Raw genomic sequence first — 22,871 nt, 5'->3', positions numbered from 1 at the left:
GGGTCTCACTGTTACCCAGGCTGGAGTGCAGTGGCGTGAACATAACTCACTGTAGTCTCCAACTCCTGGGTCCGAGTGATTCTACTGCCTCTGTCTCCTGAGTAGCTAGGAGTATGGGCACACGCACCACCATACCCAGCTGTTTTTTCTGGTTTTTTTTTGGTAGAGATGAGGTCTTGCTATGTTACCCAGGGTCTTGGCCTCAGCTGATCCTCCTGCCTAGGCCTCACATCTAATACCTTTTGAAAACTTTGTATTTATCCAGTAATGTTCTAAGTATTTACATGCATTAACTTAATTTTCATAATAACCCTATAAGGTAGGTACAACTTATCTCCATTTAACAGATGAGGACACAAACATAGATAGGTTAAATACATGAGGCAATTTTTAGAGCATTATCTGAGCAGGTCCTCTAAGCATATACATGCTAAGTACATACCAAAAAATACAGGTTGCTAGGATAAAGGCAACAGAAGACAATCTACTATCTTCTCTTCGGTTTGTCTTGCAGTGGTTCAATAGTGTTAGAATTTTCCCACATTTGAGGGGCTCTATGCAGCATGTGCACTCTAACAGCGACGTACAGTGTGGGATGCTAATAGGACGTGTAAGAAATTCAGATTGCTTAATATACATGAAGAGGACCTCATCACCATAACATTTAATAAAGAAAAAAGAAAATTTACAAACTGCTGAGGAAAGGCATATATAGGGAATGAGAACTATGTTACAAATTTGAGGCTGCCCTTTAACTTCTGAGGTGCTGAGTGTATGTGTTGCTATCTTGCATTGATTCTGACATCTACCCATATACAAAGTCTCCTTTGTATTTTTCCTTCCACATTTAAGATCCCAAATCTTTGTTTCTATCTGCTCATCAAGAGCCTCTCACCCGACTCCCTTGTTTTGTTTCGCTCAGCCTCTGCGCTGTCCCGCTCCATGTCCACGCCTCCTGTGAGCTGTTTCACGGTCTCCAGCATCTCCCTCCGCTGTTCTTCTTGAGATTGATTGTCCAACAGGTCTTTACTGCTGCTGCCCCGCATGAAAGTGTTCGGACGAGCTGCTGCAGATGGAAGGGGCTTGTCATTCTTCTCCCTGCCCATGCTTCCACGACTTAAAAAACAAAACAACACTTTTCAAAAGAAAGACAACTCTATACCTCCTACATATTCAAATTATAAATAACATGAAGACTTTCTAAAAGTATACAGAATAACCTTTTACAGATAACATTAGATATGTGAGGCACCAATTATATTTCAAAGTGCAGTTAGTTATTCATATAAACAAGTAAAATCATCATAATATTTATTAAGATGCTTTAACTTTTTTCTCTAATATAAAAAGGATACTACTTAAAATTTGTAAATGTTAGTGGTAATTTCTTATTTTAGTTTTAAAAAATCTTTTAAGAAAAAAGAAGACAGTGATAAAGTATGAGCTAAATGAATGGAAGTATAACAAATACCATGAGAACGTGGTATTATTATCTTGGAAATTAAACAATGATACTTTATTTATTCAGAAACTCAAATGTATGGAAAATATTTGAGGATCAAGTAGAAGCAGTCTTTGACTAGACAAATTCATATACTTTACTCATTTTTAAGAGAGACTCTACATATCTCCCAATTTAGTCTTCTTTTAGACAATTCTAACCATTTGGGCAAATAGCTCCTTGGCACATGGCAGTTCAAAGCAACAAATTAAAAGAGAAAGAACAGAAAGACTCCAAGGCAGGACAATGGTCTAACCACTGTGAAAGAATACACACAAGTACTTAAAAAGTACAGCCATCAGGGAAATTTATGGCAGGGCAAAGAGCCACAAATATCTCCATTAGACAAATGTCAATCCAAGTCTTCATGAAAAGCTGACTTGTGCTAAGTATATTTTGATTCAGAAGCCAAGGGAATAAGTAACATAGTTTGAAAGTCTACCAGATCAAATTTATTGTGGTAATAAAAAAATAAAAGTTGGAAAGCTTAATGAAACTTCAGTTCTGAAAGTGCTTATATCAAAAATCTTATTCTCTGTCACTACAGATCCTCATTGATTCTATATAAACAAGCCAACAGAATACTTCACTGTATCAATCCTACAAAAGTGGAAGTAGGATGATGGTAGAATGTGGAGATTAGTGAAAACTGAAGAACCACCTCAAATATAACTTGAAGAACAGTGTGACAAAGAAATGTATGGATGCGTTATCATATTCTTTAATTCACACATTTGAGAGTGCTAGGTTATTCTAGAGCATCCTGGGGCATTAGCTTGGAGAGACCGAGACGTGACTCCAGTGCTGTTTTGGTAGGCCTGGCTTTCTTAAGGAGTCCCTCCCTTCCATCCTATCCCAAATCCACCAACAAGTTATGTTTCTATCTTAGAAATTATAGCATGTGAAGATTAAAGAAGGAAATCAATTTTAGGGAAGAAGGCAATGCATCTACGAAGACTATCATCATAACCCTTGTGGCTGTATATGGGGGGAGGGAGAGAGAGAGAGAGAGAGAGAGAGAGAGAGAGACATTCATACTGGCAAACAGGACGGCCTTGAGTAAACATAAAAAGCAGGCTTCTCACCTAGTTAAGGTCCTTCGGGAATCAAACTCTACCGGAGTGGATGACGGAGACCCTGAAGATGCTGGAGGTTGCAGAGCAGAGAATCTGTTTAAACTGGAAGCACTTGACCGTAAGGCATCTACAGGTGTTGAGATTTAGAAAAAATACAAATCACATGACTTAAATGCAGACAATTAGTCACCCACTTCCCTGGGTGGGGCCTGAGACCAGGCATTTTTTAATCAGCTTAGGTGATGCCAATCTCTTGGTTCATCTACCAACTTCTGAGAAGCAAAGTGTTAAATAGGAAATTTGTATGTAAAGGAAGGTTTAGAAATCTTTGTTCATTACAACCATTTGCTCCTTTAAAAACATAATTATCTTGGTCAGGGCGCAGGGGTAGGAGTGATAAACAGGAGGTAAGGGAGGAAAGCAAAAACAGAGAACACTGCACTTTAACAAAGCTAACCAGCGTAAATGCTACGACTTCATGCATGTGAAAATATGCATGTGGGTTTAAATGACTAATGAAATTTTTAAAAATTTAAGAAAAAAAAGGCTGAAATTACTTAGTAGAAGGGACATGTGGGAAGAAGGTTTTTTAATGCTGAAATTTTTCTTCTTTCCATGGGGCTTCTTCAGTCATTAAGATGTGTTCCTGATGTTCCAAACATTTTCAGTCCTAAGGTCAAACCTCTCAAAATCTGATTTTTTAATGAAGATTTTGAAAATGTTTCAATCCAGTTCTTTATTCTTTTACAACTCCTTGTGATTAAATATTTCTACATATTAAGATTCTATCAGCATAATTAGTTTTCCTTTTAATTTGGGGTCCAGTAATTTCTCTAACTATGCTGAATTTGTGAACAATAACAAGGGAACCTAAAAAATCAAGGTGTTAATTAAATAGCCTCACTGAACTAAAAGATTTTTTTAAATATTTAAAATTATCTAAAGATACTTACAGAGGAGGAAACTCTTGATGTACATTAGAAGGAGAGGGCCACCAATAAAAGTTTGGAAGATGTTTTCTTAAAATCATTGTTCGATGACTGTGGGAATGTGCTGTAAGGTAAACACTAGCAGACCACATCTAGGTTTGAGGAGGGACACTCAGTACTTACCAGTCTCACTTGCCTTTGCTCCACCACTGCTGCCTTTTCCCCAGCTGCCTAGCTGTGCTTTAGGTACCAGCTGAATTTTCTCATCAATTGTGGGCTATAACATAAGTGACCACAAGTCAATTATAGGAAATATTCTAGTAGAGTAGTTTTTCTTGTATTCTTCTTCAGTGCATTAGAACTAATTTTAGCAACAAAATTTTGTTTGGAATGCCAATTTAAGAAATATAAACTGGAGCCAGGCATGGTGGCTCACACCTATAATTCCGGCACTTTCGGAGGCCAAAGTGGGAGGATTGCTTGAGCCCAGGAATTCAAGACCAGCCTGGGCAACATAGTGAGACACTGTCTCTACGAAAAATAAAAAAATTAGCTGAGTGTGGTGGTGTGTGCCTGCAGTCCCAGCTACTTGGGAGGTTGTGGTAGGAGGACCCCTTGAGCCCAGAAGTGTGAGGCTGCAGTGAGCTATGATGACACCACTGCACTCCAGCCTGGGCAACAGAATGAGACCCTGTCTCAAAAATCAAAAACATCCATAAATTGGAGCTGTTTTCAGGACTAGGATCCCTGTGGTCCCTGATGCACTTCCTTGGATGCCAGTTTCCACAAAATAACAGTTTTGAAGGCACTGGTCTGAGAATGCATTCAGGACCTCCTATTTAAGATGGTTTATTAATTTGCTAAATATAATAAACAGTTTCTAACGATTCTTTTTATACAATAATGCCAAGTAATTAAAAAAAAAAAGGAATCCACAAATACTATAAAATCAACACATTAATCTCCTTACATGATTGTCAGAAAACAGGTCAACAGATACCCAAAAATTTCATGTTCGGGCTGGGGATGGGGAGGTGAAATGTGATTCAGTAAAGGAGAAGAAAAAAGAGAATGGACATTAGGCCGGGAGTTCAGGTGGCTGATATCTATCTCATTTAACCCGGCAAGCACTTGAGTAGAAGTGAAATGAATTACATTGTAATGCATATTAAAAAACACATGTATTAATAACATAAAAGCTGTAATGCAGCTCTTTGTAACAAAGGTATTTCTATGTTCTGACAGCTCATAATATGCTGCCTTTCTATTTAACATGCTGTCACACAAATCTCTCTCAGTTAACAATAAGTATGTTTAGTCTGTTTTGAACTTTTTCTAGGATACTCATGTAGAGTACCTACAGTCTAATTTTCTCAATACACAAAGGTTGACACTTTATATATTTTTCAAAATATTAAGGTAGTAATACTGAAGTAATATTAGATACCAGCATCATTCTTTTTTATAGTGTCCATGAATAGAAACTATAATATTTAAAAACACAAATGTTATTAAATATTGACATAATTTTCAAAGATGTTGGGGCTGATGTTGGAGGAATTCTTTTATGTGTATGTGTTTGATTAGTAATTTATTAAATCCACCTGTCAAGTGATCCATAAGCACTGAAAACAGATGGTTCTGTAAAACCTACAAGTAATTATACGCTTCTTAAACTCACAACATACATTATTTCAACATTTAAACAAAAGCCCATTTTCATAAAAAATAATTTTCTACTGCCTTCTCATAAAAATATAAAAAAAGACTTAACATTTATAGTTTTAAAAACTTACATATAACTCAAATTAAGATTTTTCTACCTCTTTCCAAAAAGTTTAAAAGACATCACAGAATAATGTGATGTTAAACCAATCTCACCACAATAAAAATATTTTATTTTTAAGAAATATTGTGCAGTCTTTCCTTTTAACCTTTCATTCTATATTTCAACTGAGTATATGCTATAATAAACAAATCTAATTAATCACCATCATTCACATTTATGCAGTAACTGTCATACATGACCAGTTATCATATCAACTGTAATACCAGAATTGCAAAAATGGCAAAAGTCAATCTTTATGAAAGCTTAATAAAAGGTGACAAATACCGCCCTAATTTTCTATAAAAATTACCTCTCTTCCTCCTACCTCTTTGAATAGTACCTTTTATAGCATGTTAATACACAAGATATTTATAGCAATTTTCCTTAAGTTAGCCTTATACATGTTGCTTTGTTTTCTAATACACAAATTTATCAGAAGGTACTGAGATTGGACTCCCAAGTAGTTTCAGATTTTTTGTCCCTTTTTAGGTTCCTCTAGAATGATTTTCCTCAGAAAAGGATAAAAGAATAACTTAAAAGAACTTAAGGAACCAGAAGAAAATGAATGATAAAACATAGCAACTTGAAACTTCTAGCATTTGAAAGGTATAAATAAATCAACAGGTTCTTAGAACTTACCATTTAGGACAAACAGAATAACATTCTGAATATAAACATAAAAGTGGACCACATTTATTAACAGTAGGAAAACTCTCAAGCTTACAGTAACAATGTATTAAATCTTATATAGCAACACACAGCCAAAAGTATTAGAAATTCATTGCCAGACATTCTGATATACTATCCTGAAAACAAGGGTGATACAAACCATTAACATGTAACAGAGTATGGCATTTATTTCAGAAGGAGAAAAGACAAGCTCCATCACAAAAACAGATTTACAGATTTCAGCTTTGAATACGTTCTAGAGATATATTTTAAAGATAAAAAAGAAAAACAAGACTTACCTTCAAAATAAAAGTATATATATATAAAAAGTATATATAATTCATTATAAATACTCTTTATGCTTTTACAATGTAAAACATTTAGAAACTTTTGAATTCTAGATATTTTTACCAGTTAACCTATTTGGCCATAACATATCCTAAATTCCCTTTTGAGAATGACATTAATGTTTTCAGTCCATCAGTACAATACAGATGGAGCAATTCTACTTCTTTTTCTTCTTCTTTTGTGGTTCTCTTCCCTAGAGGTGCTATCTGTTCTGGTGCTGCTGTTACTGGAAGAGCTGGAAGGGGAGTCTGAACCAGAGGAGGAGGAAGAAAGAGGTTGTGGAGGAGGCCAAAGATAATGAACTAGAGGAGTTTACATCAGTGTCACTGTCTTCTGAGGAGGGTGAGGTAGACATTTTTTCACTCTCTGATTAAGAATCACTGGCTGAACCATCACTGCTATTGCTACTGGAACTGGTTACACTCTTAGACCTTTTTTTCTTGGTCTTTCTACATTAGTTTCTCTAATGCTTTGTTGTAATAATTATCTTTTTTTTTTCTTTTAAAGTTTTTTTTAGTTCTGCTGTTCGTAAAGGCCTATGCAGATATTTTCTTTTTCCTATGCATCTATGCATTCATAAGCCCAATGTTCAAATTCCAAGCATTTCTGACATCTTACATGTTGCTTATTTGCTTCAACTTGTCTCTGGGCTATGAGCTGATACATGGGAGTCACCATCTTAGTGCAGCTGAGGCCTGCTGAGCTGGGTTCTGGGAAACTCCTTAGATGGAGCGGGGACTTCAAACACCCTGGAAGAATTCTTTAAACATAAGGTTTTGGTTAAAACTGTCTCTAGCTGGAAATGGAGATGGATGGGAATCAAGCTGTCTTCAGCAATGGAACTCCTGTTCTGAGACATAAGTAACTAAAAGAATGTGTAAGAATCTTGGAGACTAGGATCCTAGCTAATTACAACATTGAGAGATCCAGAGGAGAACAGAGGAGAAATGTTCTTTTATTTATTTATTTATTTTTGTGAGACAGGGTCTCGCTCTGTTGCCCGGGCTAGAGTGCAGTGGCATCATCACAGCTCACTGCAACCTCAAGCTTCTGGCTCAAGCAATCCTCCTGCCTCAGCTTCCCTAGTAGCCAGGGCTACAGGAGCATGCCACCACACCTGGCTAAGTTTTAAATTTTTTGTAGAGAAGGGGTTTCAGTATGTTGCTCAGGCTGGTCTTGAATTCCTGGCCTCAAGTGATCCTCCCGCCTTAGCCTCCCAAAGTGCTAGGATTATAAGCATGTGCCACAGTGGCTGGCCTGCAAAGCGGAATGTTCTAACATGAAGCAAAATTGTTTTTTTTTTTTTGTTTTTTTTTTTTTGAGACAGAGTCTCACTCTGTTGCCCAGGCTAGAGTGTCGTGGCATCAGCCTAGCTCACAGCAACCTCAAACTCCTGGGCTCAAGCAGTAATCCTTCTGGCTCAGCCTCCTGAGTAGCTGGGACTACAGGCATGTGCCACCATGCCCGGGTAATTTTTTCTATATATTTGTAGTTGTCCGGCTAATTTCTTTCTATTTTTAGTAGAGACGGGGTCTCGCTCTTGCTCAAGCTGGTCTCGAACTCCTGACTTCGAGCGATCCTCCTGCCTCGGCCTCCCAGAGTGCTAGGATTACAGGTGTGAACCACCGTGCCCGGCCCATGAAGCAAAGTTTTGAGAAAACTATGAAGATACAAGCAACAGCCCATTTTATTCTAATTTTCTCAAAGACTTTTACTTTTGGTCAGTTATCGTCTTTCATTTAATGTTTTCACATTAGCTTTAGACTGTCGTTAGTATTCTACTGGCAGGCTGCCAATTTTCAGAACTATGGTACATATACTACAAGTAAGGATCAAACTAGACTTGCAAACAGTTTGAAAAACCCATGGGACTGTAGAAGTTTCTACTTTCACCAAATTTAATTCCACTTTCTCCACATTCTCCAAAGTTCTTCATCCTACTTTTAGTGATTAATTTCTACTACTGAAAACATCTGCTAGGAGAAACTTCTTTCCTCTTATTGTTCATAGACTCTCAAGAGACAGGGAAGTAGAGTATATTAAATTTTTATTACAGAGTGATTTCTAATAGGTCCTCTGTGATTTCTTTAGGCCTTGGATATGGCAAACCATTAATTCCTTTCATGGTTAGATTTAAACAGGTACCTGCCTCTTCCCCAGAGGTAAGGATACACTGTATTAAAAAAAGCTTGCAGTTGACTAAGGCTTAGGAAGTATTTTTGTTGTCATCTCTCTTATATTAAGCATCTCATAACTCTAAGCATTAACCTAGTCATTTCCTCTTTAGGAAAACCTCATAGAAATAAGAAGACTAATGCCAAGACAAGTATGTAGAATACAGTGATCAATACTGACTTGTAGAAAAGTATCTGCATTAAAAAACAACCACCACACAAAATATGCAATATTGCAATTTTATAGGAGCAAGAAGTACTTTTGAGACTCAAGTTTTGGAACTGTTGTAAATTGTATTAAAATTTTTTGTATCAAAGGCATCAAAAGAGAATGTTGACTGTGTTTTAAACGACCCACTCACCTTAGTGATTTTCAGGAATTTTGAGGGGTCCAGTACCCGACTATTCTTGGCTCCTTGTACAGTGTTCCACCCACCTTCGTCCACTCTCTGGACGCCTACAGGGAGAATAAGAACAGAGTAAGCCAATCTTTCACTTGTTTCATGTCAGTTTGACAGGGAAAGAGTGAGCAGCATTTTCAACTCATTCACTTCAATCAAAACCAAGGAAAAAGACTAAAGAAGCTGTTAAAGCATTGCTGACAGATTCTTTAATACCCACAGCATGAAAATATAAGCAGAAGTGCTCTGCTTATATTGGATCTCCCATGAAACATTACTAACCCAGAAAAAAACCAGTTGACACAAATGAATATTCCTAGGCAGGGCCAAATCTAATGTTTATAGAGTTAATGACTAGAACACTTTGGGAGAAGTGAGATGGAAATTATTCTAAGGTTTATTGCACTTAATGGTATCAACTGACACATGTATGCTTTGATCTTCCCCCATCTGCTTCTCCAACATTTCAGCTGCTCAGGCAGAAAAGCTTGACTCCTCTTTCTCTCACACTTCACATTCAATTTGTCAGCAAATATTGTCAGTTCAACCTTTACAGTATGTTCAGAATCTAGTCCCTTCTAACGACTACCAACATTAGCAGTTTTGTTTAAGCCACCAACATCTCTTTCCTGGATTACTTTACAAACCTCCCCTTTGGCCTCCCTGCTTCCACCCTTAGCTGTTTTCATCATAGTAGACAGCATATTCCCAATAAAGTATAAGCCAGATTCTGTTACTTTTCTGTTCAAAACACTTCTAATGCCTTTCTATATCACTCAGAGAAAAAGACAAGATTCCATACAAATGGCCTTCTAAGCTCTAAATGATCTGGCCCCTATTGGCTCTCAGTCCCAATCTTCTACCCCACTTCCCCTTAATGCCCTTAGCTTCGACCACACTGGACTCCTTGCTGTTCCTTGAAAATACTGCTTCGGGGCCTTTATACTTACTATTCCCTTTGTCTAAAATTCTCTCTCCCCAGATAGCCATAATTTAACTCCCTCACCTGCTTCAGGTCTTTGCTCAAATAATACCAACCTTAATAGATTCTCCAACCTCCTGATTTAAAATTGCAACCCTAGTCACCAAGCCCTCCACTCCTCACTCCCTCTCCCTTCTTTTTCTATGGAACAAATTTATTTGACAAATTACATACATTATATCATATATATAAAATGTTTATTGACAAATTATATTTTTAAGTATTTGTTTATTGTCTTTCCCACCCCAGTAAGGTATAAACTGGATGACGGAAGGGATTTTGTGTCTCTCACTAAGTGACAGGCACTCAATAAATATTCGTTGAATGAATGAATGAAAAATCACCAAACTGTCTAACCAAGAGCTTTCCTGATTCTAACAGACTTCTTGATTTTCTATGAGCTTCCTGATCCTAATATACTTCCTGGTTTTCTATGAGCTACCTGGTTATTACTGATCTTAAAAAGACTTGCTTCTTCCTTGTTTCTGTGACTCATACATCCTAGTTCTTTCCTTCCACGTGCTCTTTATATGTCACTTTTCCAAAAGTTCTTTTCCTCCTTTAGTCATCTGTGGAGATCCTCCAAGAATTAGGTTTTGATATCTTCTCCTTTCCTCTCTCAATCTAGTTCAATAATAAATAAGTCATTACTTGAGATGTACTGTGATAGGTACTAAGTGTGTGGAAGGTGGGTCAGGTGTGGCATCTCATGAAACTTAAAAGTAATCTTTCTTCTCTGGAGAATTCATCTGTCCTAACAACTTTACTATGAACTCTACTCTGTGATAATAGCTAGCTGTTACTGAGTATTTACTATGAGCCAGATGTTACAATGAATACATATTACCTTATTTCATTCTCACAGAAATCCTAGGTACTACTATTAGTTCCATTTTACAGATAAAGTGATTTGTGGAAGGTCATACAGCTAGGAAGTAGGAGAGCTGAAATTCAAAGCCAGACAGGTAGGCTCCAGAGTCTATGCTTTCAACCATTATACTATATGACCCAGTTACTACCCTGATCACTTAGCTGCACAGTAGATTAATGAGTGTTCCCATTTGGTTGTCCTATGATCATCTCAAAATAAAGAGGCTCAAAAGAAAAATTATCATTTCCCTCTGAAAAAGTTTTCCTTTTCCAATGTTCCTAAACTTAGTCAATGGACTGTTTTCTCAGGTGTAAAATGCTTTCTATTTCATCTATTGTATTTTTTTTGCCTGTTTCTTCTTTTCTGTTCTTATTGTTACAAAGTCTCACCTCCTTACAAGCAGGATTTCAGCAACAGTAATGTTGCTGATTCAGAGTAGCCCCTGGATTCATTGTGCAAAGAATAGAGTGATTCTTATTAGATACCTCTAGCATGACATTACTCTTTGTTGAATGGCTCTTTAATGTCTACCAAATCAAGTCAAAAGTTCTCAATCTGGCCCCATTCTTCCAAACATTTTTCCATTCCTTCTGAATACTTAAATTTTGCTCCAGTCTTGTTGATTTCTTTTTACAACATGTTTATTTAAATTACATGACTAAAATTGTTCTCTTCCAAATATCAATAATCCTTCGAGATCTAGGTTCAAGTGCTCCTTCCTCAAATAAAGATTTCTGCCAGCTTTCTACCTCTCTTCTCTAAATTTTAACAACCTTAATGGAGTATACTTTTCATAATTGATAATACCTTCCATTTGCTTGACAAATGTTCCCTGTATTAGTTTTACCTTACCAGATAAATTGCAAGCTTTTAGAGAGAAGGAACTATATTTCCCACTTCTATCTCTGACCACTACTGAGTATACAGAAGATGCCTAATAAAGTCTTGTTGATTAATGGCTTTTAAGTCGTCAAAGAAATCATGTTCATGCAATCTCTGCTTTTACTCAATAACCAGTCTCCAGGTGCAACCGCTTCATTTTTCTTTCTGATCTCATATCACATCTAAAGACAGAATTCTTAATTATGTGTCCCCCAAACTTTCAAGTTCTCTAAAGTCAGGTAGACTCCATCCCTTACCTGGTCTTCTCTTCTCCTTGGTCATGAGCTGCTGGACCTTCCTTTGTTCTTCTTGTTCTTCTATTTTAGCCTCTTTGTGAATCTGTTCAATAGTTTTAGGCCCTTGATCTGCTCTTCGAGATACCCAATTACACTATAAAAGTAGAAAATAAGGTTATCAACCAGATAGCCAAAAATAAAAATAAAAAAATTTTCAAAAATCTTTATTTTTCACTCTGGAAAAGTATAAAATACCTACATAATCTGCTATTATGGCAGTTTCTCATCTGTCTCATAGATGGCACTATGAATAGTTTGAGAATTAAAGCTAACGAATTAAATTCTTCTCAATCAACCCTGGCCAACTGTATGTTGAACATTCCAATAGCCGATGGATAAAAAGAACAGAGTTAAAAACTGGCCCAAATATATGTATATATTTTTAGCATGGCATATCTTTCTCCATGGCCCAAATGTATTGTATCATTATTTTGTACAATTGAAAGGCAAAAAGAGAAGATGAATCAAAAAGGATGAGATTCCTTGGCCTTGCCTTACTTTAGGGTATCACTACACAGATCATATCACATTCCATAGGAGTTCTAAATTAAGCATGACTAACATTTTTCTTCCTCCAACATCATAGTTCTGTTCTGGTATCCTAAACAAAATGCCACACCACTTTGGCCTTTGGTTATCTCCTCTACTAAAGACAAAAACAAGTTGTCTCTTTATAATTATACTTCTCTTTTCCTTCCTAGCTATGGTCCTAACATCTGATATAAGTACAAGTGGTTGAAAGCTTGGGTGGAGAAGTTTTTTATATTTATTTATATTAGCTAGAGGCAAGGATGGCAAACAGGTTTAAACCAGCATGCAAATTCTGATCAACTGGTAGTGGCTTTGGTAATAAGAAGGATCCTAAGATCACATCTGGACTTAGCAGGATAAAGCCAATGTTATTTGGCTTGGGTGCAGGACAGGGGAGAGGAGGGGCCTTGTATTCACTTTCTCTAGTTTAGGGCAGGCTGCAGCATATTCCCTGTAGGAGTTAAACTAAGAAAAGAGAACAGAGGTGGTAGTGGTAAGAACTGTACCTGCTATGAGAAATGAGGAGGAAAAAAGGAGCAGAACAGGGGAGTCTACAGGAAAAACAATAGGGAAGAAACCACTAATATCTGTAAGCTGGGCAACTTACAAAATTATCTCATTAAATCTTTACAACAAATCTTCAAGGTAGGCAATATCCCCATTCTAGAAATTAAAAACATAAAGCTCAGGGAAGTTACATGTATTCATTGTGAATATGAGACTTTCTGATTTATTAAGCTTACAAAGACTAAATTTAATTGGTCACAGTTTGAATTCAAAACAGCCAATTTCAAAATTGCAATGTGGTTTGATAATCAGAGTAAGGAGAAGAAAACAAGTAACAGGCAACAGGCCTTCTGTCCTTTTGCGTAACTCTCACTGCAAGTTTGCCAATTCAAGTTCTGAGAGTCCTGAGGCTTTTGCTTTAGGCATTAAGTTCAGGCATAAAGCATTAAGCATTAAGCTTTTACACATGTAAAGTATAGGCCATCCTTCCCCAATCCAATTCTTTAAAAGAGACTGGACCATTAGGCTTATTCATTTATTTATTTTTCCTACTCACCAGCCTTAGGTCTATCACATCCTGAAGCATGAATCGAATCCTAGATGAGGTTTTTCTTTCTTTCACAATTTTCTCCATCTGATTAAAGTACTGGTCCATACGTGGCTGTAAGAGACAAAATCATCAGTATTCCTAGCTGTGGAATTCAAATGTAATTTTACCATGTAGAATTTTTAAATAGTCTAGGAATATCAATTTATAGCCAAAAGGTAATGTGGCAGAATTTTTAGTTGTGCATATGACAACTCAAAATAAAGACTACACTTTCCAGGTTCCCTGGCAGCTAGCTTTGGTCATGTGATTAATTACAGGCCAGAATATAAATGGAAATGTTATACTGCAGCTCCCTGGAATATTCCTTGAGGGAGCAGGGGCCATGTCCTTTGCCTCTTATCCTACCTTCTCTGGTGAGAACGATTAGGACATCGGTTACACCCGAGGAGTAGAACAACCTTAAGCTGGAAGGACTGACCTCTGAACATTGTTTACATTAAGTGAGAAAGAAACCTCAATCTTGTATAAACCACTGGGTTTTCTGTCACAGCCAAACATAATCCTAGCTGATTCTGATGTTATGGAGTATTTCTGACATTATTTCTTTGAAGCATTTCGAATTTCCACAACCCTTATTTGGACAGCACTATGTTATGTTTGAATTATAGTATTTTTAATGATTTCTTATATATGGTTAGATAGCTGAGTCATTAATTAGAGCATAAACTCAAGAAGGCTACTGTGTCTTCATTTCAGCATCACCCTTAGGTATCGCTCATAGTAACTTTTCTCTCCTTATTTTTCTTCACAATTTGCTATACATACAAATGACTTGTGAAATGGTTATAGAGGAAGAAAAAGAACAAGAGCCAAATAATCCGAACAATCTACAAGTTGGCTTTTATGTAATTTGGGACCCTCCTCACCTCTGACTAATGGAAATATGCTAAAAAGCATGATGGTCAAACACTGACAATGAGATAAGTACAAGAAGAAAAATGAGCAACCTAGACTTGTTGAGGCAAGATGGAACTCTTTTGTTGACAGTCTAAGTTCTTTTACAACTGACAAAGAGCCCGTCCTGAAGGTTTCTAAGTTACTGAAGTTTTACCTTTGCTTTCTCGAAGTCCAGGTCTTTGCCAATGGTGGTGAGCAGGCGACATAGGCACTCTAGGGATTCTTCGTCATGGTTCTTCAGCAGCTTCACCACACAGTCATGCATGATGGCTTCAGTCAGCATTTTGAGTTTAAAGAGTTCTCCAATAAACTTGATGTTGCCAATGGATCTCCGCCGGGCTTTGTCCTTGGCTTCTTCTAGTTCATCATGAAGTCTTGTCCTCTCCTCTGGCTGTTGTGTAAGGAGGAATAATAGCATCTTCATGATGAAAGTTGTATTGCACTATAGACACTAAGATTCACAGCCCTTACCCTTTCTGGGGATCAGGTTCCCTTTGAGAACCTGACAGCTAACTATGGACTTACTCCTCAGAAAACTGAACTATACCCCAAATTTTGCATCCATTTCAGGTTTCTGGAACAAAGCAACCTCTCGGAAGTCTAGGATTAGACTGAATCCCTGGCTTGGAGAGTTGAGCTGCTCTAACATTAGGCACTAAAGAAAAGGAATAAAGCATTCCCCAAAATATCAATATGGTATCTCTACATGAAAAAATGGCTACAGGCCCCTCTCAAGATAGTAGGGAGATGCTATATATGGCTTCATGCAAATTCTACTTGACAGCACTCAAAGTAGATAAGTGCTATCTTTCTGTGAAACAACTTACAGCACTGGCAGCCTCAAGTTCTTTTTGCTTCTTCTCAAAGACGTCATCATCTGCTTTATCTTTTTCAAATTCCTTCTGGCAACGGTTCAGTAGTAGCTTCCGGAAATTCACTGTGTTACCAGGCTTGTCTGCCATGGGTACTTTCAGCTGCATCCAGACAGGAAAATGCAAAAGAAGCAAGATTAAAGACATTAAAAATATCTATTTTCTTTATTGTGTAAAATAATGCTGACTGAACCACAGGTAAGCATTCTACAAGTGGTATACAATTTAGCTTCAAGCATTTCATGATTCAACAATAAGACATCTTGAATTTTATATAGAAAGACATGAATTCCTCACATAAAAATGTACTGTATCTTTTATAGCCATGCCTCTAGCTGACATGGAAATCCTTGTCATATCATTAAAACTATAACCCTGCACTTGTTTATTTTTTTTTTTAATTCTGTAGGGTTACTACTTTTTTTTTTAAACTACCATTGTAATATGTATGTTGGTTTAAAGGAACAAACACAAATGACATGAGGCAGGAAAAAATTTCATGGCCATAGGAAAACTGCTGTACTAGATAAGATCTTTTTTTTTTTTTTTAAATTAAGAGATGAGGACTTGCTCTGTCACCCAGGCTGGAGTGCAACAGCACAATCCTCCCACCTCAGCCTCCCAAGTCACTGGGATTATAGGCATGACCCACCGTACCCGGCTAGATGAGATCCTTATTCTAGAATAGAGGATGGAACATTTGAGAATTTTTGAAATATCTGTTCATTAGGGGAATGTCATAATATGGTAATGCTAGTACTTTGACTATCAATATAGCACATTTACTACTATTTCTGACATGCCAGAAGAATATACTAGTTTTCTACAAGTTTGGAGTCAAGATGCTTACAAGATTTCCATCTGAATCCAGTAATAATTATTTTCTAATAACTGCAACAGCTCAAGGTTACTTGAAACCAAACACAGAGATGTTCTTATTAAGGTGTTTAGAATATAAGAACAGCATACTGCAGCGATTCTAAAATATTCTATTTTACAGATGAAATCCCCTTGAACATCATTTTGAACAGCTATTTTATAACATGGCAAAACAGTTTTTCTGGAATCACAAAGTGGCTCCCAAAGTTCTCAAATGTATGCATGGTCTTTGCCCTAGGAGTCATGGGAGATCTTGGTGATAACAGGATACATTGTGTTTATGCTCACAAAATAGTTAATGATATTAACCAGAATGGACTCAGCTCCTGATCAAGACTGAACAGCTAGAGAAACTTCTTGAGAACTGAGGATGATACTGCTGTAGTATATTTGTGCTAGAATTGACAGCACATTCCTCAACATATTCCCTATGATGTATGAAAAATTATTTAAGAAGTCTAGTTTTAATTAACCAAGGGACCAAGTATTTCACTACACTTTTCTTTTCAGCAGAAAACATTAACTTAGAAATAGGGGAATATTATTAATATCAAGTAATTTTTTAGACAACCAGAGAAAAGCTAATGTATCCTTACTCCAAATTCAAGCCATACAAACCCAAGTGTCTTAAAATCAGTTCATAGTCAGGCCTATTCTAAAGTCAAACAAGAGGGTTTAGGAATTCATCAGCCTTCAAGAAAAGAAATGCTACATGAAAGCAAAGGTCTTCCAAAGAAAATCTAAAAATATACTCTCTCTCCTACCATAAAGGACTCAGAACACACAATATGCACTGATTTTATTAAGAAATACAAAAGAGAACCAATATCCGTGAGCAGGCTGGTATATAATAGAGCATCAACATGAAGTCAGGTTCTAGAACAAACAAGGTTCTAAAAAATGAGCAGTTATATCCAATTTGCTGCTTTATAGGAACATAAGTTAAACCAGCCAAAAAGTCCTATCCAGCTTCTTGGCATATTCACCTGAATCACCTATATTATCATTAAGTATATAACTGACTTGTAAGACAAAAATGGTCTAGGCCACAATCTATTATCTCTAAAGAGATGTTTCCTGCGTTACAGTATTAACTGCACACAAAATGGGAGAAATGTGGGCAACAATATGAAACTCCAAGCCACTGCCATATGGTGCGAGGTACTAGAGTTAAATTAAGCCCCATCCCCAAGTCAGAAAGATGAAATAAATACAGTTTGTGATGGTTTAGTTGACAAAAACATATAGAATGACCTAAGTAGGGGAAAAGGTATACAAGCTATTACTTTTATACCTGTAGTACAGGGAAGGCTGTGTTCAAAGAGGTGGGTTAGGGATCACTTGCTATAAACAAAAGCAATTCTTTTAACTCAAGTTTTAGTTTCATCATCTAAAACAAGTGAGGCATAGTACCTGGGTCCAACTGGGAGGCCAGCTTTTAGCATCCAGTGTGGAAGCACTTTAATAAGTCACAGATAAGTAAGCTGTAACTGAAATTGAAAGAGTGCTAGAATCTGAGTCACAAAATCACAATTTGAATCCCAACTCTCTAACTAATCAACTATGCGAATTTGAGCAAGTTAACTCATGGAGCCCCAGTCTCTTCATCTAAAAGACATCTCGATGATTATAGATTGAGGGACATTATAAAACAGCTGTTGAAAAAGAGATCTTTGAAAATAGCCATAATCCCAGCTCTGCCATGTGACTTTGGCCAAATTACTTAGCTTCAGCAAACCTGATTCTTTCAAAAGTGGGGATAACATGTATTTTTTTTTAATTTTTTCTTTTTTTCCCACCCATATCCTGGTGATGAGAGGGGATAATATGTATCTCTTAGGACTGTTGCGAGGATTAAATGAAATAGTCCAGGAAAAGCAAAAAATAGCAGTTGGCAAATAGTAAGAGCCCAATAAACAACTAATACAGCCATATTTAAACACTTGGAGCTCTATTTGCAATGCTTATGATTAAAAATTAAGGGTAACCTATATTGTAATAACATAGCTCTCAAAGAAAGTATATAAGCAAAGTTAGCTCACTAAGCAGCAGTAAGGAGAGAATCACAAAAAGCAAGAGAAATTAATACCTGCTATCCCAAAATGGTGGTCAAAGTAAATTTCACATGTACAGGAAATGAAGAATATGTGATCGCACATAAGGTTTTAGATATATTCACACAGATTAAAACCAAATAACCAGCAGAATGGCCACCAATTTGCAAGAACATATCTCTGAATGAAAGAATACCTAGCTGTAGAGCTCCCTAAAGACCTGTTTGGAACAAGGTCTTAATGCCCTCTGGGAATGGTTGACAAAGTTATGGAAATATGGGAATGGGCCAGTGAGAACATATCCTATGAAAATAGTGATGCATGGTAATTTTTTTTGTTCTTAAGAGACAATAAATTTTATAGGATTATTACATTAGTAAGTGAGCATTTGTTATCTGCTGGATACTGGCTGGGGAGGAGATCCACTGAAATTGGTTAGTTGGAGCAGAACATGAAGAGTGGATATCTTAATCTGGTTCGACTGCTATAACAAAATACCACAGACTGGGTGGCTTAAACAACAGACATTTATTTCTCACAGTTCTGGAGGCTGAGAAATCCAAAATCAAGGTGCTGGCAGATTTGGTCCTTGTGAGGACCCTCTTCCCAGATCGCAGACAGCCAACTTCTTGCTGTGTGTCCTTACACGGCAAGAAGCAGCTCTTGTGTCTCTTCGTCTTCTTATCAGGACACTAATTCCATTGTGGGGGCTCCACCTTCATGACTTATCTAAAACTAATTGCCTTCCATAGTCTCTCACCTCCTAATACAATCACATTGTGAGTCAGGGCTTCAACCTATGAATTTTTTGGGACACACACATTCAGTTCATAACAGTGGACAAGGTAGATGCTTGCATATGTTATCATGGATAATAGAAAGAATAAAAAGTTCTGTATGACAGTGAGAAAAGGAGCTATTTAGACAACTAAAATTTTCACTTAATAGTCCATGATCAAAATTAAGATGTATGTGTTTTAAAAGGGCTATTTGAGAGATGCTTTCTTTTCCTCAGGGAGCAAGGGAATCAGTTGGAATGTTTTAGTAATGCTGCATGGTAAGCTAGATTCACTGCAAAGCACCTGCCTTTTCATTTTTACACAGTAGTAAACTAACTGTTTACTGCGTGGTGAGACCTGTCCATATACAGGACACTCAGCAATCTTAGATACAAATATTGTCAGCATCGGGCAGTAATTTCCTTCAAGCAACAGGACCTGTACTGCTGGCACATTTATAAGTATTGAGGATAGATACTTCTTATCCCCAAAAGGATCAAATTCCAGAGAATCAACAAGGGCTGTCAGATGTATGGTAATCACCGTAGTCAAACAGGATAGAAAAGGAGATGATAAGCCCTGGCTTTGCTTAGCTCAGGATTTTCAATACTGTCTCAGAATAATGAGATACTAGTGGTAACCCATGGTCCAGTAGTCATTCTGCCCCAAAAGCATGTGCTGGTCTGAGGTAAAGTATTTGGAATGACTAGTATAATGTAGGAAAGTGGTACCTATGTGCTACCCCTAAAACTCTGGTTTCTTTTGTCTTTGTTTTTTTTTTGAGACACAGTCTCACTCTGTTGCCTGAGCTAGAGTGCCGTGGTGTCAGCCTAGCTCACAGCAACCTCAAACTCCTGGGCTCAAGCGATCCTACTGCCTCAGCCTCCCAAGTAGCTGGGACTACAGGTATGCACCACCATGCCTGGCTTTTTTCTATATATTTTTAGTTGTCCGGTTAATTTCTTTCTATTTTTTAGTAGAGACGGGGTCTCGCTCTTGTTCAGGCTAGTCTTGAACTCCTGACCTTGTGCAATCCTCCCGCCTCGGCCTCCCAAAGTGCTAGGATTACAGGCGTGAGCTACCGCGCCCGGCATAAAACTCTGGTTTCTTGAGGATATTTTACTTCTAAATGTGAAGTAAACAGTAATAAAACAAGTGTTCTTTAATCGTTTAATAAAGCAATATATTAATAATTCACAGGTCCATGGTAACATAACTATCTTTTATCAGTAGTTATGTCCTGACCTTAGTAAACCACTTGCTAAACCTGTACATAACATACTATGAACACATCTATCAACATTAATCTCTATTAAATATACCTGAAGAGGGGTGTAGTGTTGAGGGATGCCCACAAGATTTCAAACGGGGTGATCGGTTATGAAAGTGTAAGTTATTTCTGATCATTCTTTTCTTCAATGCATTTTTTTTGTCTTCCATCAGGAGAGCTGCACAACGCTCCTCCTCCAGTTGACTCCAGCCACTTGCTATTCCCCAAGGCTGACTTTTCCTGTCTGTAATTCTAGGCTTTATTTTTGATGAGATTTAACTGTTTCCCTTGCTCTCTCAGTGTCTCTTCCTATTCTCAGTCCTGTCATTCTTCTTCATGTTTTGCTTTTAAGTATTTAAAGTAGTAACACTACAAGTTCTGGATCTGGTAAACAGGACACAGAATGCTTAAAAATCTGCCTTTAGTGCCATTCTTTGTAGCTCAAGTATGCATGCCTGCCACAGCAGACATAAAAAGTAACAAAAGTATAGTCTCAGGGCATAAAACTCTTGCAAGTTGGTTATTCATTCATTCAGGCATTTACCCACTCACTCATAACATGCAGGTCTGAGGGTCTATTATGGGTCAGCAACTATTCTAGGCACTGGGAATTGAACAGTGAACAAAACAGAAAAAGTCCTCCCTTTAAGAGTTTATTTTCTAGAGGGGTTCTGACGGGGATTTTCATCTCAGTTATGATTAGAACAAAAGCACAGAAATTCAAAGTTCCCGTAATCCAATCTAAAATTATATTTAAGCACAGGTTCAGATACAGGACAAGATTTCTCCTATCTCTTCTTATCCATTTGCCATTCAATTCATATGTCCTCCTCCTAAAAGAAGTGCTAAATTCTAGTTTTAAATGCTTTGCTGTTTGTAAAGGGAGCCTGTGAGGGTGTTCTCACAGGCCTCTCTGGTCATTCCTAGTGGAACCAATAGAAGCAACAACATACTCCAGAGGCAGGGTTTACTATCTCTTATGACTGACCCTTAAAAGCCTTATGTGGTTTGTCCTGGTAGAGCTTTGTGGTGTCTATGGATATGTATGAATGTATGTGCATATATTCAGCACTGCAGAACAACTTGGGAAAGCCAAATCTATGACATCAATTTCCTCTGTAAATCTAACAAATCTTTCTTAAAAGTCTACCCTTTATGACCTCATGAAAAAACATACAAAATAATTTTATTCTCTAGGATGCCCCTAGATAATCACTGCTAAGAAACAAGTTTTATTTATTTTTTTGAGACAGAGACTCACTCTGTCACCCAGACTGGAGTGTAGTGATGTGATGATAGCTTACTGCAACCTCCAACTCTCAGGCTCAAGTGATCCTCCTGCCTCAGCCTCCTGAGTACCTAGGATTATAGGCGCATACCAGATGTCCAGCATATTAAAAAATTTTTTTTGTAGAGATGAGGTCTGGCTATTGTTGCCCAGGCTCATCTCAAACTCATGGCCTCAAAGCGATCCTCCCGCCTTGGCCTCTCAATGTGCAGGGATTACAGGACCTGCCAGAAGAGGTTTTAAATGGAGGTGTGTAATCCATGGAATGTCATGAGGGCAGAAAAGTGGTTTAACAACTGCTCTCAACAACCAAAATAAGTATTCTTCCACATCTTAAAATCTCAACAATCTAAGGCCAGGGTTTCTCAACTACAACAGTACTGGTATTTTGGGTTCTATAATTCTTTGTTATCGGGGGCTATTCTGTGCACTGTAGAATGCTTAGCAGCATCCCCAACGTATAGCTACTAAAATACTAGTAGCAATAACTAAAAATGTCTCCAGACACTGCCAAATGTCCCCTGAGGGGGCAAAAATCCACCTGGTTGAGATTTCTAATCTAGTTCATTGCTTGAGCTAAGGTTTTATCTTTTAACAAAGAATAACCATCAAAAAGCATATTTGAAACTTGTATTGTGTAAATACAAAATCTCTGTTTAGGCAATTTTCTAGTTTTCAGAGAAAGTTGTAAAATAGGGATGACAGAATGGTTGTGAGGATTAAATGAGCTAGACGTAACCAGTTTAGCACATATATAAAAAAAAAATTGCTCTGATTCCCAGTACTCCTTAGGACCATATTATATGACATACATGGTTAAGCAGAACTAGATTCCCTTATTTCAAATAACCAACACTGATAATCCATGAAAATTGGCACAGGCCTACACACTTTTAAGACTATAAATCAGGCCAAAGAACTTACAATTTAACCTGTGGCTGGCTCAAGTAAAATATACTGATAATAAATTTACTTGAATAAATTAATGAGTACAATAAATAAGAAAAGAGTACTTTCCCCAGTTTTAATTTTTTATTTACTGTCTTCAGTTTCTCATTCTGTCAGGAAGTATCATTTCTCAAACTAATAATTACCTCAAGGAAAATTTTAAAAGCACCCATGGTCTAATAGGTTTGGAAAATGTTGTACACAGTAGATCCTTCCTGTTTGATTTCACAAGAAACATTAGCATAGTAAATAGAAGCTTGAAGTAAAGAAATCTGCTTA

General features: G+C 37.2%; 1 protein-coding gene and 1 pseudogene across 12 annotated transcripts in view; both read right to left on the bottom strand.

The window, feature by feature from the left end:
• Window positions 1-22,871, bottom strand: part of EIF4G3 (eukaryotic translation initiation factor 4 gamma 3) — a 321,219-nt gene that overhangs the window by 32,151 nt on the left and 266,197 nt on the right. For 10 of the 12 annotated variants that reach the window (XM_045548492.1, XM_045548497.1, XM_045548496.1 and 7 more), the window contains 8 exons: window positions 15,330-15,476; window positions 14,657-14,893; window positions 13,552-13,656; window positions 11,919-12,051; window positions 8,888-8,982; window positions 3,690-3,783; window positions 2,587-2,704; window positions 896-1,116 (listed from right to left, as the gene is read on the bottom strand). In XM_045548492.1, coding sequence (XP_045404448.1) covers window positions 896-1,116; window positions 2,587-2,704; window positions 3,690-3,783; window positions 8,888-8,982; window positions 11,919-12,051; window positions 13,552-13,656; window positions 14,657-14,893; window positions 15,330-15,476 — 1,150 coding nt within the window. Of the gene's footprint in view, window positions 1-895; window positions 1,117-2,586; window positions 2,705-3,689; window positions 3,784-8,887; window positions 8,983-11,918; window positions 12,052-13,551; window positions 13,657-14,656; window positions 14,894-15,329; window positions 15,477-22,871 lie in introns of those variants that run through there. The other 2 variants (XM_045548500.1, XM_045548504.1) reach the window with 2 other exon arrangements.
• LOC123635884 lies at window positions 6,461-7,164 on the bottom strand (annotated as a pseudogene).

Source organism: Lemur catta, chromosome 3, assembly GCF_020740605.2.
Source record: "Lemur catta isolate mLemCat1 chromosome 3, mLemCat1.pri, whole genome shotgun sequence".
Classification (NCBI taxonomy): Eukaryota; Metazoa; Chordata; class Mammalia; order Primates; family Lemuridae; genus Lemur; species Lemur catta.
Note: the sequence above shows the minus strand (reverse complement) of the source record. Positions and strands in the feature narration are given on the sequence as shown.